Source organism: Panicum hallii, chromosome 2, assembly GCF_002211085.1.
Source record: "Panicum hallii strain FIL2 chromosome 2, PHallii_v3.1, whole genome shotgun sequence".
Taxonomy (NCBI): domain Eukaryota; kingdom Viridiplantae; phylum Streptophyta; class Magnoliopsida; order Poales; family Poaceae; genus Panicum; species Panicum hallii.
In genome coordinates, this window is record NC_038043.1 from 53414087 (window position 1) to 53429294 (window position 15208).

Below are 15208 nucleotides of genomic sequence, written 5' to 3' on the forward strand. Positions count from 1 at the left end.
GGTTAGGGTTCCAGAGGGCGGGGGAAACCCTTTTGTAGGGCGGCGGGTTAGCCTCGGCGTGAGGGGGCCAGGGAGGGGGCTCGCCGGGGATCTCGGCGGCCGGTGCGCGTGGGGGAGAAGGGAAGAAGAGGGAAGACGGGGGAGCTGACAGGTGGGGCCAGAGAGCGAGAGCGAGAGGGGAGTGGGAGATGGGCTGCCGGGGAAAGAGGCCGGCCCAAGAGGGAGGAGGGGAAAGGAGAGCAGGCCAGGCTAGACGCTGGTGATTTGGGCTGCTTTCTCTTCTCCTTTTCCTTTCCCTTTTCTATTTCTTTCCTGATTTCCAAACTCAAATCTATTTAAATTCAATTAAGATTTGAATTCAAACTAAACCATTCCAACAAATAAAAGAGATGCACCGGCATGAATGCACAAACATGTTGAACCCTAAATAAATTTTAATTACTTGTGAAATAAATTTAATTTGAATGCAAGATAAATCAAGAAAAACTTTAGAAATTTTATTTAAGCCAAAATAAATTCATTAAAATTTAGGAAATTTACATTAGGGTGTTACATAGTGGTCCGACTCGCATACATGATAGAATAAGGCCCACCTGTCAATTACATGAGGCGGATCAACCAAAAATTTAGATGGAAACGTAACTTTATGTGCTTTAAAAATTGGTATAAATATAGATTAGGATCATTGATGCGAGGATGAGTTGGACGAGCACCGTGAGAGATAATGTCTCGGTTCATTCATGTTTACTCACATAGTTTTGTAGGTTCCTTATATTGGAACATTAAGAGCTGAGAGTCTTGATTCAGTATAGATATTTTGGCTAACTGCATAGACCTAAGGTTTCAAAACACCACTCGTGTTTGATTATTTTTCCTTTTCAGGAAAGAAATCATGGTTGTCCGCTCTATTTCATCTCCTACCCCGTCTTCTTAAAACTTCAACGCATGATTACCACTCGCACGCATTAGGGGCAGAACCATGCCTCTTTGTTATCTGACACTGACAATTTCTGTAGAAAATCACTATTATGCATTGTCATCTACGGAGCTGACACCGGTGGCTCCACCGGCCTAGCCGCTGTCTCCGGCGGCTCCGCTCCCACTGCCGGCCTCACACTAACAAATTTCATCTTTTGTCGCCCACACCACCGATGCCGTCCAATATTAATGTCCTTTGCCTTGCCGCTCCGCCCGCCTTCTCCGTCGCTCCTCCGGCTTCTGACAGACTCGTTTTAAGCCATGAAGACACCGGCCGGTAGACTCTCACAACCCCACCCCCAAACAAGAAGGACGAGCTCACTGGTGGTGTTCATGTTCATCGTCGCTCGAAGTTCTCTCAAATTTTAGGTGCCTATAGATTTTAGCCAGGATGCGCAACGAAATCATTTTGATGGAAATGGCAACTTAATCTTGGTTATCGTAGCAGGCAACAAAATGACGGCGACGATGATGACCCATCTCATCTAAAAAGCACAGGAGACGGACGTTGTCTACTTGGTGAACTCGATGGCCCATGTGTTGGCGTAGATGTAGGTAGCCTTGATGCCGGCGAACCCGACGCCATGGACGAGCTCCTCGAACTCCCTCTCATACCGCACCTTGCCGCCGGGGTTGTGCGCGAGCATGATCATGTCGGCGTGGAACATGACCTGCGTCTTGGGTATGGCCTCTGGGTTCTTGGGCAGGATGCACTCGACGACGATCACCTTGCCGTGTGCCGGCAGCGCGTCGTAGCAGTTCTTGAGCAGCGTCGCGCAGTGGGCGTCCCTCCAGTCCTGGAGGATCCACTTCATGAAGATGGCGTCGCCGGAGGGCACCGACTTGAACATGTCACCGCCGACGTGCTCCACGCCCGGGAACGGTGGCGCGTCGGAGATGACGTGGGGGAGGTCGAAGTTGATCCCCTTGATGTGCGGGGTAGCGGGAGGTGATGGCGTGGAGGGTGGCGCGGACGCCACCCCCGACGTCGACGAGGGTGCCGACGCCCTCGAAGCCGGTGTAGAATTCGAGGAGCTTCTCGGTGATGATGACGGAGTTGTTCTTCATGCCCTCGTTGAAGACGCGGTTGAAGCGCGGGTCCGTGCCGTGGTACTCGAACGCCGACATGCCGTACGCCTTATTGAACGGGATGCCGCCCTCCAGCACGGCGTCCTCCAAACAGTACCTGCCACAGGAATCGTTCAAGAATTTTTTTTACGCTGCTTGGTCAAGGCATGAAATTAACAAATTGGTTCATGAGCGCGTGGAACATTGAAAGCAAAGCAGCTGATCACCGACCAGCTCTCCATAAGGACCTTGTCCTGGTTCATGAGCGCGAGCGCGGCCATGGACACGCCGTCCTCGTTGGGCGTGAGCCACTTGCACACCGGCGCGGCGCCGTACCGCCGCGACAGCTTGCCGTCCTCCCCCTCCTCCACTTGGCACCTCACCACGTCGTAGGAGGCCAGCAGCCGCAGCATGCGGTCCACCATGGCCGGCGCGTCGGGGTTCTTGGGCGCAACGGGCAGCCGCGCCACCACCTCATCGGGTGCCAGCGTCGTCGCCCCCTCCCGCAGCCTTACGGGCGGCCTCCAGGACCTCGAGCAGGCCCAGCTCGATGGCGCTCTTTAGCGTCATTGGGAGGATGGACGACGACGCCAGCTGCAACGCGTACAGGCACGCCTACTCGTCCGCTACTGCGGCCATGTCGGGGGTGGCGGTCCCCGTGGCCGGCTGGTACGTTCGGTGGCCGCGAGCAGCCGACGACGGTGAGAGGACCGAGTGGCTAGCAGCGATCGATGGAAAGCTGTTACCGAGAAAACTGGAGGCGGGTTTGTTAGAAAGATGGTGGAGAGAACGGGTTGCATTGGCACCTTGCATCTGCATGCAAAACTAACACTAATAATGAACCAACGTCTACATGCAAAGTAATATAGATTTTGACCACTTCTCCCATACGATTGTTTTGTTTCGCTCCAATATCCTAATAACTTGCTAACATAGAGAGAGATGAAGAAGGGGGTGGAGATGGCAGAGGAGACGAGGTTTTTGGATTTACAACGAAAGTGAAAAGAGCTCGGTGCGGCGCAATGGGGATTGGAAGAAACGGGTGGCATGATTTGGTTCCGTGGCATGATTGATCAGTTGATTTCATTGTCTGTGCTACGAAAAATGTTTCTGAAATGCTCCGTTGCAGCATATACAAATATATATTATTTGCAAAACAAAACACGATTTCCTTTCATTCTCTACTAGAATGCTTAATTGGAATGTTGCAGGGACGATGAACCGCAAGGTGTATCTCGTATCTCGACAGCAACATCCCTCATAATGTATGCTAATATTTCCTGATCACCCTATTGGGGGACAGCGACGCTCACCGATGTGAATTCCATTTCCCTTATTACAAGTGAAGCAGTATACTGTACACCCCATCCTCGACCACGCGTGCTCCTCCAATTGTACACTCACACAGCAAGAAGCAGCCACAGCAGCAGCTGCAGCGTAGCCAGCCCTAGTAATGACACACGGCCGGTTCATCGCCCTTTGCTCTGGCATGCTCGCTTCAGCGGCACAGGCGGGTCCGAGAGCGCGCCGGCGACGATCTGGTCGAACACGAACTTGTTCGCGGCCTCGGTGAAGTGCACGCCGTCCCAGCTCACCCTCTTGGAGGGGTCCTCGCAGGAATTCCCCACCACCCACGTCCCATTCACCTGCTTCTTCCCGCCGCAGCCGATGTTCAGGTTGAAGTTGTACCGGCCGCCATGGCCGCAGCAGGTCAGCAGAGGGTCGTCGAAGCCTGCATCGCAAACAACACCAGCAGATGAGGTTTCCACGAGTCCAATGTTCAGCGGCTATGCACTCGTTTTGTTCATCGGCCGGGACGATGGCGCCTTACCGAGCTTCTTGGTCTCGGTGATCAGCTTGTACTTGGCGGTGTACACGTCGACGTAGGTGAACGCGGCGTCAGGGTGCGTCTTCCGGAGGCTCGCCACGGTCTCCTTGAGCCTGAGGTTGAAGAGCTGCGCGACCTTGTTGTAGGTGACGGAGCAGCCGGCGCCGTCCATGGGAGAGGCGAGGTCAGGGCGGTGGAGCAGCGAGTAGGGCAGGCAGCCGAGCGGACCTGTGTTATGGATCCAGAAGTACCTTCCTCCGCGTGTGTACACACTCTGCATGTTTGCATAGATTCAGCTAATCAGCAGAGGGCAGCCATGTAAAGGTGTGTGTGTGCGACCTCTGTCAAAGAGCAACGTGATGCTGTTCTGTTTTGTGGTTCGTGTTCTGTGAGCTGCAATGCACCTGGATTACAGATGTGAGCCTCTCCATCAGATCAGGGATGGTGGCTTCGACTTCTGCAGTGCTGTTGTTAACGAAGTAGCTTGAGGTGATGTCGTTTTGGCCAATGTCAAAGGTGTAAAGAGCCTGGGAGAAGTATTCTGCCCTTGGCAGGAGCTCCCTGTAGATACCGCCTACATGTAAAAACAGAAGAGTAGTTGATTAGATCAGAACAGAAATGCCATTTTTCCTAAAAAATGCTATACAAGAAAGAAAATTATCGAGATTGAGATGGTACCTTTGCTGTTATAGACGTATTCACTTCTGTTGATGAATTGCTCAAATTCCCAGGACTGCACGTCCAAGGAAATGGGGCTGAAACCAGAGAGGAACAGAGATGTATTCTGCCGTCTGATTGACGAACCGGCTGTCGCAAAATTGGCTCCCTGTGTGAAGTTGCTTCCGATCGAGTTGAGGTACGCACTGAGGTAAGGTATTCCCAGGCTTTCAGCTGCAGTTGCAAACAAAAAGGGTAAATAGTATATCGAGCAGTATCATTTTTGCATTTGATAAATGATAACTGTCTCAACACTTTTACAGTTTAAGCATATACTATGGCTGAAAGCCTGAAGCTCCGTAATCAGTAGGTGCCAGTTAGTAACCAGATATCATGAAGCACAAAAACATGATGTTACTAATTGCCACTCATTACAAGTTGTGATGTACATCAATTTGGCAAAAACACTTCTAAATTAGTAGGACGTAAAGCTCGGCTCAAGTTGTCAAAAATTGAGCACAAACATACAACATGGTTCAAACAAGCATATGCCCGAAATTCCTTTGCAGTTTCTTACTGAGTTCCTGCATTTCAAATAGAATCCGCATGTATTATTTTGTATGGCTTCCATCTGTGTGCTCACATTCTAGTGCTGTTTCCCCCAACCATAGGACTATAGCAAAAAGAAAAAAAAAAGGATATTGTCACCATTTATCCTTCAACCCTGATCAGAATCTTTAAAGTGAAACATCCATATTTGATATTCCTCCACTGCAACCCAAATCCGATTCCCGATCATTCCCTGTTCCTGCCAGTTTGCCCCCACTATATTTCGACGCGCCTACCTGAATAAGCTAATGCTTCTTTCTGTCCTTACCCAAAATCAGCATCCCAAAAGTTCCTAAAAGGAATACCGACATTCTCATTCCCATTGTGCAGACTAACAGGAGATCTCCACCGAACGTGTATCTCCCAACAGCATGGCAGCGCCACTCGATTGTACGCCGAAGATGCTTTACGCGAATCACTGAAGTTTTTGTCAGATTGTTTGGAATAAAACCAAGATCGTGTCGGCACGCAGCTATAAACAATGATCCCCGCGCGTTCACGTGTTGGATGGAGACGGGGATGGGCATCATTGCCCTGGAGGCGCGGCAGCACTCCCTGACATGTATGAGCTCGAATAGAGGCACCGCCACGGCCATGCCGGCCCATGGTCTGAGAGCCGGCATTTCAGGGTCCGTGGTCTCACTCTCATGTGAGGGTTAGCTTGGCTGATAGTACCTGGACCTCGTAACCAACATGGGTTGGCGGGTCAGGGACTCAGGGATCAAGGAGCAATCTTTGTCTGTTTGCTTCGTCGTTGTCGTGTTCCAGCGGTGAGGAGGAACAGATAAGATCGGAATGCGATAATTTGTACTATGCTAGAGCTCTTACAAGAAGTTACTGTTATGCAATGCATGAACATCTTTTTCCAAACTCTTCTCGCGATTGCACGAAGGGCGGGACGAATTAACGCCGCATTTATTTATGGTAGCGGCAAGTGAAGGCGGTAGGTTTTGGCTGGCTGTATGGATCGATGGGTCCGGCGCGCAGTGTGCAATCATGAAGAAGAGGCGGGCAGGTGAAAAGTAAGGGGTGAACAGTAAAAACACGCGCGCACGGCGCGGAGGCCATGACCATGGCGGCGGGTTCCGCAGCTCCTGTCAGCTGGCTGCCAGCCACTAGGTCGCCGAACGGTTCGGGGGAGCCGGTGAACGTGCACGTACCGATGAAATCGATGACGAGGCGGCCATCGCAGTAGCGGCCGGCGGGCATGCCGAAGAAGGTCCGGCCGTTGGGCGGCGGCGCGGCGCCGAAGAGCGACGAGAGCCCGCCCGTGTCCGAGTTGGAGTCGCCGAAGTTGAAGATGGCGGGGAAGTGGCAGTCCCCGCCGCCCGCGCCCGCGGCCCCGGAGGCCCGCGGCGCCAGCGCCAGCACCAGCGAGAGCAGCAGCAGCGCGGCTGTCCTAGCCGCCCCGGTGGCGGCGGTGCCGGTGCCGGTGGCCATTTCCCCTCGTTGCCTTGCACGCGCGTGCTGTGTGTGAGACAGCGAGAGCGAGAGTGAGAGTGAGGGCTGGGGCGCTGGTGGCGCGGTGGGGCGAGTTGGAGGGGCGGAGGGGGGGCACGGATCCGTGGATAGAGATATGGGCTGGGCACGCACGCGGTGCCGTGCCTGCCCGACAGCGACAGCCGACAGGGCGGGCGGCGCGAGCGCGGTGGGACGAGATGGCGTGACATGACGGCGCGCCGCGCCTGCCTTCTCCGAGAACGGTGTGCCGCGCGCTGGTTCCTGCTGCTGGTGGAGCACACGATATTGGGCGCTGACTGGCGCGGCACGAGTCGTGCTCGGTGCAGCGCGGGGCTTTCGTCGCTGGTCCTGCGTCCCCGGCAGACCCGGGACACCCGGCGGAACGGCTCCGCCGAGTAGTAACGGAGGTTCAAGGACAGCCACGACACGTACGCACCTCTGGATGAGCATCGCAGAGAGGCGCGGAGAATAAACGCTGTGGCCCTGAGCTTGCGAATGGGGAAAGAAAAGGGAAACCGAATACGATCGACCTTCGGAGGCTTGGATCTGACGGCAACCAGAAGCAGAAACCGAAATTATAGGGGGTTCGTTTCACACCTCTAAAATTCGAAATATCTAAACTTTAGAGGTCCGGCACCGAACAGCACTCTAATTCGGCCTCTAATAAAACTGCGATTCTTTAGAGTGAGGAAACACTCTAAAGTTTTTAGAGGGCTCTAATCGGAAACGAACACACCCTATGATTGGGTTGCGCACTACTAGCCTGATGAGTCCAGCCCTGGAAGTCTGGAACCACCATGCGAAGGCATCAATGGTGCAGTATGCCGCAAAGTAAAAGGGAAAAAAAAACGGTGCCATGTTATCATTGGGATGCAGTGTCTAGAAGGAAAACTTTCGGTGAAGTGGCTGTCACGGGATAAATCAAACGTGATGTTTAGTGTTTGGGGGCATTTCTAGGCCATGGAATGAATGTGATGGTTACAGCACAGGTTTGGAAATGCTGTAGTATAAGATCTTTACGTTTTCATACATGCTGAACTAACAAAGGTTTCTTGCTACTGCAGCGTTGTGCAATCTACACGGTCTGCTACTGTTTAGCAAAGTCTCTTGCTACTGATACAGGTTTGGACACGCCCTTTTTTCTCATGGTACAATAATGCGCTTTCTCTCTTTATGTTACATTGTTTAAATATTGTAGTTGCTATTAATTCGATCTGTTTTTTTTTCCTGAAGTGGTTCTCCACTCTTGGTTTTCATAAAGGGTGTGGACATGTTGCCTCACCCTTGAAAGGAAATTTATTCTTGCTTCTCGACGGAACATTAACAATGTATTCCTTGTTTCTTTATAAAAAATCGTTTCCTCTCCGGTTTGTGGATTTGTTGGTGTTCCAAATGTCATTGCACTGTCTGATATATTCCCGATTAGTTGTTTGCTAGGATTAAAATACAGTCCGCCAGGTAGGAACAGTGACGTGGTTCAGGCGTTCAGCCGAACAATATCCGAAGTCCAAACGGGTAACGTGGCAAAGAGGAGGGAACGCCCGCCACACGCTCCCCGAGCTCGGCGTCGCCCCGGCCAAATGGCGGCACCCTCCGCCCCCTTGCTCCGCTCCCACCCCCACCGCCGAGCGCTCTTCCCCTCGTCGCCGCGCTACCGTCCCGCGGCCGCCTCCTTGCTAGGGTTCCCTCCCCGCAAACTCGGCTCCCCCCGCAGGCTTCTGCACACCGCGGTGCGGTCCTCCTCCACCGCCTCACCCTCGGCACCGGTAGAAGAGGCGGCCGCCGCCGCGGCCTCGACCGGCGATGCGGAGGTGCAGGAGCGGGTGGTTCTCCCGACCAACGAGTCCTCTGACCTCCTGCTGCGCATCCGGCACACCGTATTGTTGCTACCCATTCTCTCCCTCCGTTACAGTGCTTGAACTGGCATAATCGCATGGTTATTTTGGTCTCAATTTTCATCAAAACCCAGCCAATCCGTTTCCTGTACAATTTGGTGTCTCATTAAAAGTATGAATATGTAAGTGTCTTGCACAATTGCTGCTGTAGTGCGCCCATGTGATGGCCATGGCTGTCCAGAAGCTGTTCCCCAACTCCAAGGTGACCATAGGTCCCTGGATAGACAATGGATTCTACTATGACTTCGACATGGAGCCATTGACGGATAAGGACCTCAAGAAGATCAAGAAGGAGATGGTGTGCCTGCATTTCTAGCCTGAGCACGAGTGAATTGAACGGAAAATGTCAAGTGTTTTGATATGTCACTGTGGACTTTTGGTATGTTGATAGGATCGGATCATCCGACGAAATCTCCCATTGGTGAGGGAGGAGGTGTCCCGGGAAGAAGCTCAGAAGAGGATCGAAGCACTCAACGAGCCCTACAAGTTGGAGATTTTGGAGAGCATTAAAGAAGAACCTATCACAATATATCACATTGGTTAGTGTGCTACTGTTCGATTTGTGTCGGGGGATAGTAACTTGTCTGATGCTTAATATCCGTAGTGATTGGTTTATTCTAACGTATATTGATAATATATGCTGTGTCGTGTAGGAGAAGAGTGGTGGGATCTCTGTGCCGGGCCTCATGTGGAATCTACTGGAAAAATAGACAGAAAGGCTGTTGAGCTTGAGTCTGTTGCTGGTGCTTACTGGAGAGGTGATGAGAAAAACCAAATGCTACAAAGAATATATGGGACTGCATGGGAGAATGAAGATCAATTGAAGGCTTACATCCACTTTAAGGAGGAGGCCAAGCGCCGAGATCATCGGCGACTGGGTCAGGACCTTGATCTGTTCTCTATACAGGTATTATCTTGTGTCTGTCATTTCTGATAAAGAATATGATTGCAAATACTTACTAGTGATTCATTAGTGATGGCAAGCCTCAAGGCCCTCAACCTTTCCATCAACCTAGAATGATATTGTTATAAAAAAACCCCTAGAATGATATGAGATTTTACATTTTGTTGCTCTTCAACCCTCAAATTTCTGATGGTTCCTGTGTAGCTTTCATGCACTGGATATATCTAAATAGAACATGGTGAACAAGATCTAGTCCAGAATATCAGAATGGTTCATTGATGCCTTTTTAGCAACTTCATTGGATCGCAGTTCCGCAATAGCCAACATCTATTGGTGTTTTGTTCATACCATTCGCTATTATTTCCAATTCCAACACCATATTGCCCATGTCCTTGGTTTAACTTTACTACTCTATGACATAGGTATCCAGATTTAACTTATCAATATGACTTGCATCCTATGCATAAATGTTCCCTTTTTGTTAATATTGATTGTTGCCTATGTATATTTTAATATTTATCAGGAAGATGCTGGTGGTGGTTTAGTATTTTGGCATCCAAAAGGCGCTATCATCAGACACATTTTAGAAGACTCATGGAAACAGATTCACTTGCAATATGGTTATGATCTACTATACACTCCTCATGTTGCAAAGGCCGATCTTTGGAGAATCAGTGGACATATAGATTTCTATAAAGAGAATATGTATAATCAAATGGATGTTGAAGATGAGATGTATCAACTGCGGCCAATGAATTGTCCTTACCACATTTTGGTATACAAGAGAAAACTACATTCATACAGGGATTTTCCCATCAGAGTGGCAGAGCTAGGAACTGTTTATAGATATGAGCTATCTGGTAGTCTGCACGGGCTATTCCGTGTAAGAGGGTTTACACAGGTGTTTCCCTTCTTCTAGTTCCCTCATACCACTAATTTCTTTCTGATGGAATCATGATCTTTTCATTCTTTAAGTTATTTTTTTGTTGCAGTCACTAGATAAAACGAACAATGCTAAAGGTGGCCTTCTGTTTTTCCCTTTTTAAATGATAAATGCTTTTCTAGTACTGTTATGCATTTTTCTTCCCCATCCTCTATACTACTTTTCGGGTTTTTTGTATTCTTTTTTGTGTGCTAAGTTATTACATTAGATGCAATTAACAGTCCATAGAGTGACATCTTTCTTTTTTCTAGAAAATATAGCAGATATTCTGACACCCAAGTTCTTTCTGTTCCTTTTAAACACGTAATATCCTTCAGTTATGGAATATGGATACTCTATTCCGTTATATTTTGCTAAGAACCATAACACCAGATGGGTGCTACTAGTTTTACTTTACCACTATGTTATAAGGTTCAAAACTGCTCTTGATTTTGTTTTCAATATGTCTGTTTATGTAGGATGATGCCCACATATTTTGTCTGGAGGACCAGATACAAGATGAAATCAGAGGTGTTCTTGATCTAACTGAGCAAATACTAGGACAATTTGGCTTTAGGTATTATGAGATAAATCTTTCAACCAGGCCAGAGAAATCTGTTGGCAGTGATGATATATGGGAAAAAGCAACGGTTGCCCTGAAAAACGCGTTAGATGATAAAGGTTGGGAATACAAAGTTGATGAAGGTGGAGGTGCTTTTTATGGTCCAAAAATTGATCTAAAAATTGAGGATGCTCTTGGAAGGAAATGGCAGTGTTCCACTGTGCAGGTAAGTTATATATTTTTATTTGGATAAGAGGTACCCAAATTATTTGAATGGAAAAAATAGGATATACTAACTCTCTACTTTCATATATGGTATAGGTTGATTTCAATTTGCCTGCACGGTTTGACATTACTTATGTCGATTCAAATAGTGAGAAAAAGCGACCTATCATGATTCATAGAGCTATCCTTGGGTCTTTGGAACGCTTCTTTGGTGTCCTGATTGAACACTACGCTGGTGATTTTCCACTTTGGCTTGCACCAACTCAAGCACGTATTCTACCTGTGACAGACAATGAGGTTTGATTCATCTGCTTTGCATTACCATTTCCCTTCACCATATGTTAAAATTGAAAGCATATGTTCAGTGATATTCTGGTTTACATGAAACATGGAGTAAAAGAAAAGGCATCATGAACAACTCAGCACAAGAGATCAGATCCATTCTTGGCTGATTTATATGTAGGAGCGTATATAAAAATATATTTAAAACCAGCACCTAATTGTGATAAGTCCCAATTCTTTTTTCTCTCTTGTACAACCTCTCTTCCTTAGTGTTATTTAGATCAGATGTTTGCCTTATTTATGAAATCATGACGTCTTGGTTTCATATGTTCAGTTGCAGTACTGTAATGAGGTGGCCTCAGAACTGAAATCAAGAGGATTCCGTGTTGAAGTTTGTCATGGAGAGCGCCTACCGAAGCTAATAAGGAATGCTGAAACACAGAAGGTGCCACTCATGGCAGTTGTTGGTCCTAAAGAAGTTCAGGCCAGGACCCTAACTATTAGGTCCAGGCACAATGGGGAGATCGGTGCAATGCCTGTCGATGAATTCATCACCAGACTTCAGCTTGCTGTCGCGAACAAATCTTCATTATAAATCCTTTGATCCGCTAAGTTTCAGTCCATATTGTAGAGCATTAGATCCTCTGCACATAGAGCTGTTCCCTCATAGAAAAGTAGCAGCTGAGGTCTGCAGTCTGCAGGAGCATATCCAACAATTTTTGTGCATAGTTGTCACCACAGGTCATAGCATCTCTGCTACAAAAATCCAACATACTATACTCTGTAAATTTTGACTCAAAGGGGTGCTTAATTAACACATCCAGGTCGTGATCATTGGCCACGAGTATCATTGCTTGGTCCGCCTCCATCCTGTGGCCGTGGTGCTATTTTTCATGCAGTGTTTTTACAGCTCGGCCATCCTCGAGTTAAAGGAGTCCACACTTCATCCCAAGCACACATAAGTTGGTGATGAGATCGATATTCGAACCAATCGATCTTGTGAGTGCAACTAGGGGAATATGTGGGGTCAGCTACAGCATTAAAGCAAAGAGAACCTCTAAAGCTTGTATTATGATAGTGTTCAGAAACCTGAAATCCATGCCACCAACCAATTAGGCATATCTTTTAGCTGAAGGAACTTGATTCAGGTATAACTATTGAGCTCAAATCGTGCTCACCACCAATCTTTTTCTGTGAGAAGGAATGTGATTCTTCTGGTCAAGATTATTTTTAATAGGATTAGCATTAGCATTTTTGCCCATAGCGTGTTGCAAACTTTTTGTCGTAGGCCGACGATCAAAGGGAAGTGATCAGGGGGTGGGGGGGGGGGGTAAAATAAGATGAAGTTCTCAGTTAAAAAGGCAGGTGTTCAGCTGTTCAGAGTTCAGACATGTGAAACAGTCAAACGTGTACTGACGGTGATTGTGATGATTACCCAAAAGAACTTTACATAAAATAATTTAGCCGATAGGTATCTTAGATTTGCCCGATTGAATGAACCAAAAGCAATGGACAGGTCCAACGAAGCCCAGCGATTAAAGGCAAAGCTGCTCTCAGTCTGGCCAGATCTAGCCTATATATACGCTGCCACTACTGTAGTCAGCGACCAAACACACACAAGAAACTCAAGTATCGCAGTCTTGCAGTTGGAGACACGGTTCAGTTCAGGACTGAGTGCTCATTCTGCGGAGCCAGGGGTTTATTACTCGCTCATTCATGGCTCCTGCGCGCAGCAGCCATCGCTTTCGCCACTCCATGCTCTCACTGTTCGTGGCACTGGCCACGCTGGTGGCCGCCGCTCGGGCTCAGCTGTCGCCGACGTTCTACACCTCGTCGTGCCCCGCCGCGCTCGTCACCATCAAGACCGCCGTGAGGGCGGCCGTGCTGCTGGACCGGCGCACGGCCGGTTCCCTGCTCCGCCTCCACTTCCACGACTGCTTCGTGCAGGCAAGTCCAGTTCTATGTTGATCGCAATACTCGGCTCGGCATGATGCCATGTCGGTCCGGGTGTACAAATCTTTGTGAGCACGTCAGGTGACGAGCTGTGCATGCCTGTCTGTATGTTCGCCAGGGTTGCGACGCGTCCGTTCTGCTCGACGACACGGGCAACTTCACCGGGGAGAAGGGCGCGGGCCCGAACGCGGGATCGCTGAGGGGGTTCGGCGTCGTCGACACCATCAAGGCCCTGCTGGAGGCGCTGTGCCCGCGCACCGTGTCGTGCGCTGACATCCTCGCCGTCGCCGCCCGTGACTCTGTCGTCGCGGTACGATCGACCGTCCCAATCATGCTACCCGAGAGAAGTCGGGTGAACTGTGAGCGTTCGCTTGACAAGTACTGGAACGTTGCGTGCGCAGCTTGGAGGGCCATCGTGGACGGTACCGCTCGGCAGGAGGGACTCCACCACGGCGAGCCTCTCCCTCGCGAACAGCGACCTCCCCTCGCCGGCGTCCAGCCTGAGCACCCTGCTCGCCGCATTCGCCAGGAAAGGCCTGAGCAACACCGACATGGTCGCTCTGTCTGGTGCGTTCCTCACCGATCAATACATCACGGTCTCATCACCAAAGCGCATGAGCATGGAGCTGTCCTGGCATGGCCACCGACGCGACCATGCAACTAACAATTCCCCGTGCCTCCAAAAGCGACGGCAGTTTGGCACCCAGCACAGCGTACTGGTCACTGACACGCGAGCGTCACATTCTTGCAGGTGCCCACACGATGGGGCAGGCGCAGTGCCCGAACTATCGGGCCAGGATCTACAACGACACCGACATCGACGCCGCCTTCGCGGCGTCGCTGAGGGCCGGCTGCCCGGCGACCGGAGGCGGGGGCGGGGGCGCGCCGCTCGACGTGTCCACGCCGAACGCGTTCGACAACGCGTACTATGGCAACCTGGTCGCGCAGCGGGGGCTCCTGCACTCCGACCAGGAGCTGTTCAACGGCGGCTCGACGGACGGCCTGGTCAGGAGCTACGCGGCCAGCCCGGCGCGGTTCAGTAGCGACTTCGCGGCGGCCATGGTGAGGATGGGCGGCATTGGCGTCCTGACAGGGAGCAGTGGGCAGGTCCGGCACAACTGCCGGAGAGTGAACTAGCTGCAGAAACGTTTGCAGAATACGGCAGTTGCATGCGAGTATCATCAACTACAAGTTTTGGCTGGGGGTGTGCGTTCACTTTTTTTACAACGCCGGATTTCCCACCAAATCATGTGGGAATTAAAATTATCCTGTAAAAATATTACAAAATTTCCGTGAAAACCTTTTGCTCCAAAGGGGGCATGGCTTGGCTTAGTGTGAAAAAGTGCGTATTTAATTGAAAAAAGGAACACAAAAGTAGTGGCAACAAATTGTGAGCTTGTGGATTCACACAACTAATTCCTTCGATAAAACTAGAAAAAGAAAAACAAATTAATTAATACCGCTGCGACAACCGCTAGTGCACAATGGCGAAAGTAGATTCCCGCAAAATTATTATGAGGAATCAAATACTTTTCATGTACTCTGTTTAGAATATATACTGTGTTACTCTTTTAGAAATAAATTCAACATTTTTTCTATAAAGCGCAGCGTATATTAGAGAAGAAAATGGTAAACAGATGGAAAGAAAAGATTTGACAGCAGGGCTCTAGCAACACCAAAAACTTGATCATGCTAGCTGATCGATTTCCTGGGCCCATCTTAGTCAGAAGCCCATGACCATGAGAGAAGGTCAAACAGCCGCCGCCGCCACACCAGCTCGTGTGAAACCTCAAACTCCCGCACAGGACCCCACCCTTGGCAGCCCTAAAGCCTACCAGTACCAGCTGCAACCGGCGCGTCCGAT

At 49.7% G+C, this 15208-nt stretch overlaps 3 protein-coding genes and 1 pseudogene across 3 annotated transcripts; 2 read left to right on the forward strand and 2 right to left on the reverse strand.

The window, feature by feature from the left end:
• Positions 1–1490: 1490 nt before the first annotated feature.
• LOC112882532 lies at positions 1491–2685 on the reverse strand (annotated as a pseudogene).
• A 484-nt stretch (positions 2686–3169) lies between these two features.
• LOC112879654 (GDSL esterase/lipase At3g26430-like) lies at positions 3170–6606 on the reverse strand. The gene is made up of 5 exons (XM_025944012.1): positions 6301–6606; positions 4553–4765; positions 4279–4448; positions 3878–4148; positions 3170–3778 (listed from the first exon to the last, which is right to left on the reverse strand). Exons 1-5 carry the CDS (start codon positions 6578–6580, stop codon positions 3516–3518), a joined length of 1197 nt encoding a protein of 398 aa, XP_025799797.1. The 5' UTR covers positions 6581–6606; the 3' UTR covers positions 3170–3515.
• Positions 6607–8118: 1512 nt separating this feature from the next.
• LOC112881677 (threonine--tRNA ligase, chloroplastic/mitochondrial 2) lies at positions 8119–12241 on the forward strand. The gene is made up of 8 exons (XM_025946484.1): positions 8119–8478; positions 8648–8794; positions 8888–9035; positions 9150–9403; positions 9924–10301; positions 10802–11110; positions 11206–11406; positions 11726–12241. The coding sequence occupies exons 1-8, from the start codon at positions 8182–8184 to the stop codon at positions 11984–11986; spliced, it is 1995 nt and encodes a 664-aa protein (XP_025802269.1). The 5' UTR covers positions 8119–8181; the 3' UTR covers positions 11987–12241.
• Positions 12242–13014: 773 nt separating this feature from the next.
• LOC112881516 (peroxidase 70-like) lies at positions 13015–14686 on the forward strand. Its single transcript, XM_025946249.1, has 4 exons — positions 13015–13338; positions 13463–13654; positions 13746–13911; positions 14096–14686. The coding sequence occupies exons 1-4, from the start codon at positions 13108–13110 to the stop codon at positions 14479–14481; spliced, it is 975 nt and encodes a 324-aa protein (XP_025802034.1). The 5' UTR covers positions 13015–13107; the 3' UTR covers positions 14482–14686.
• The last annotated feature ends 522 nt before the right edge of the window (positions 14687–15208 follow it).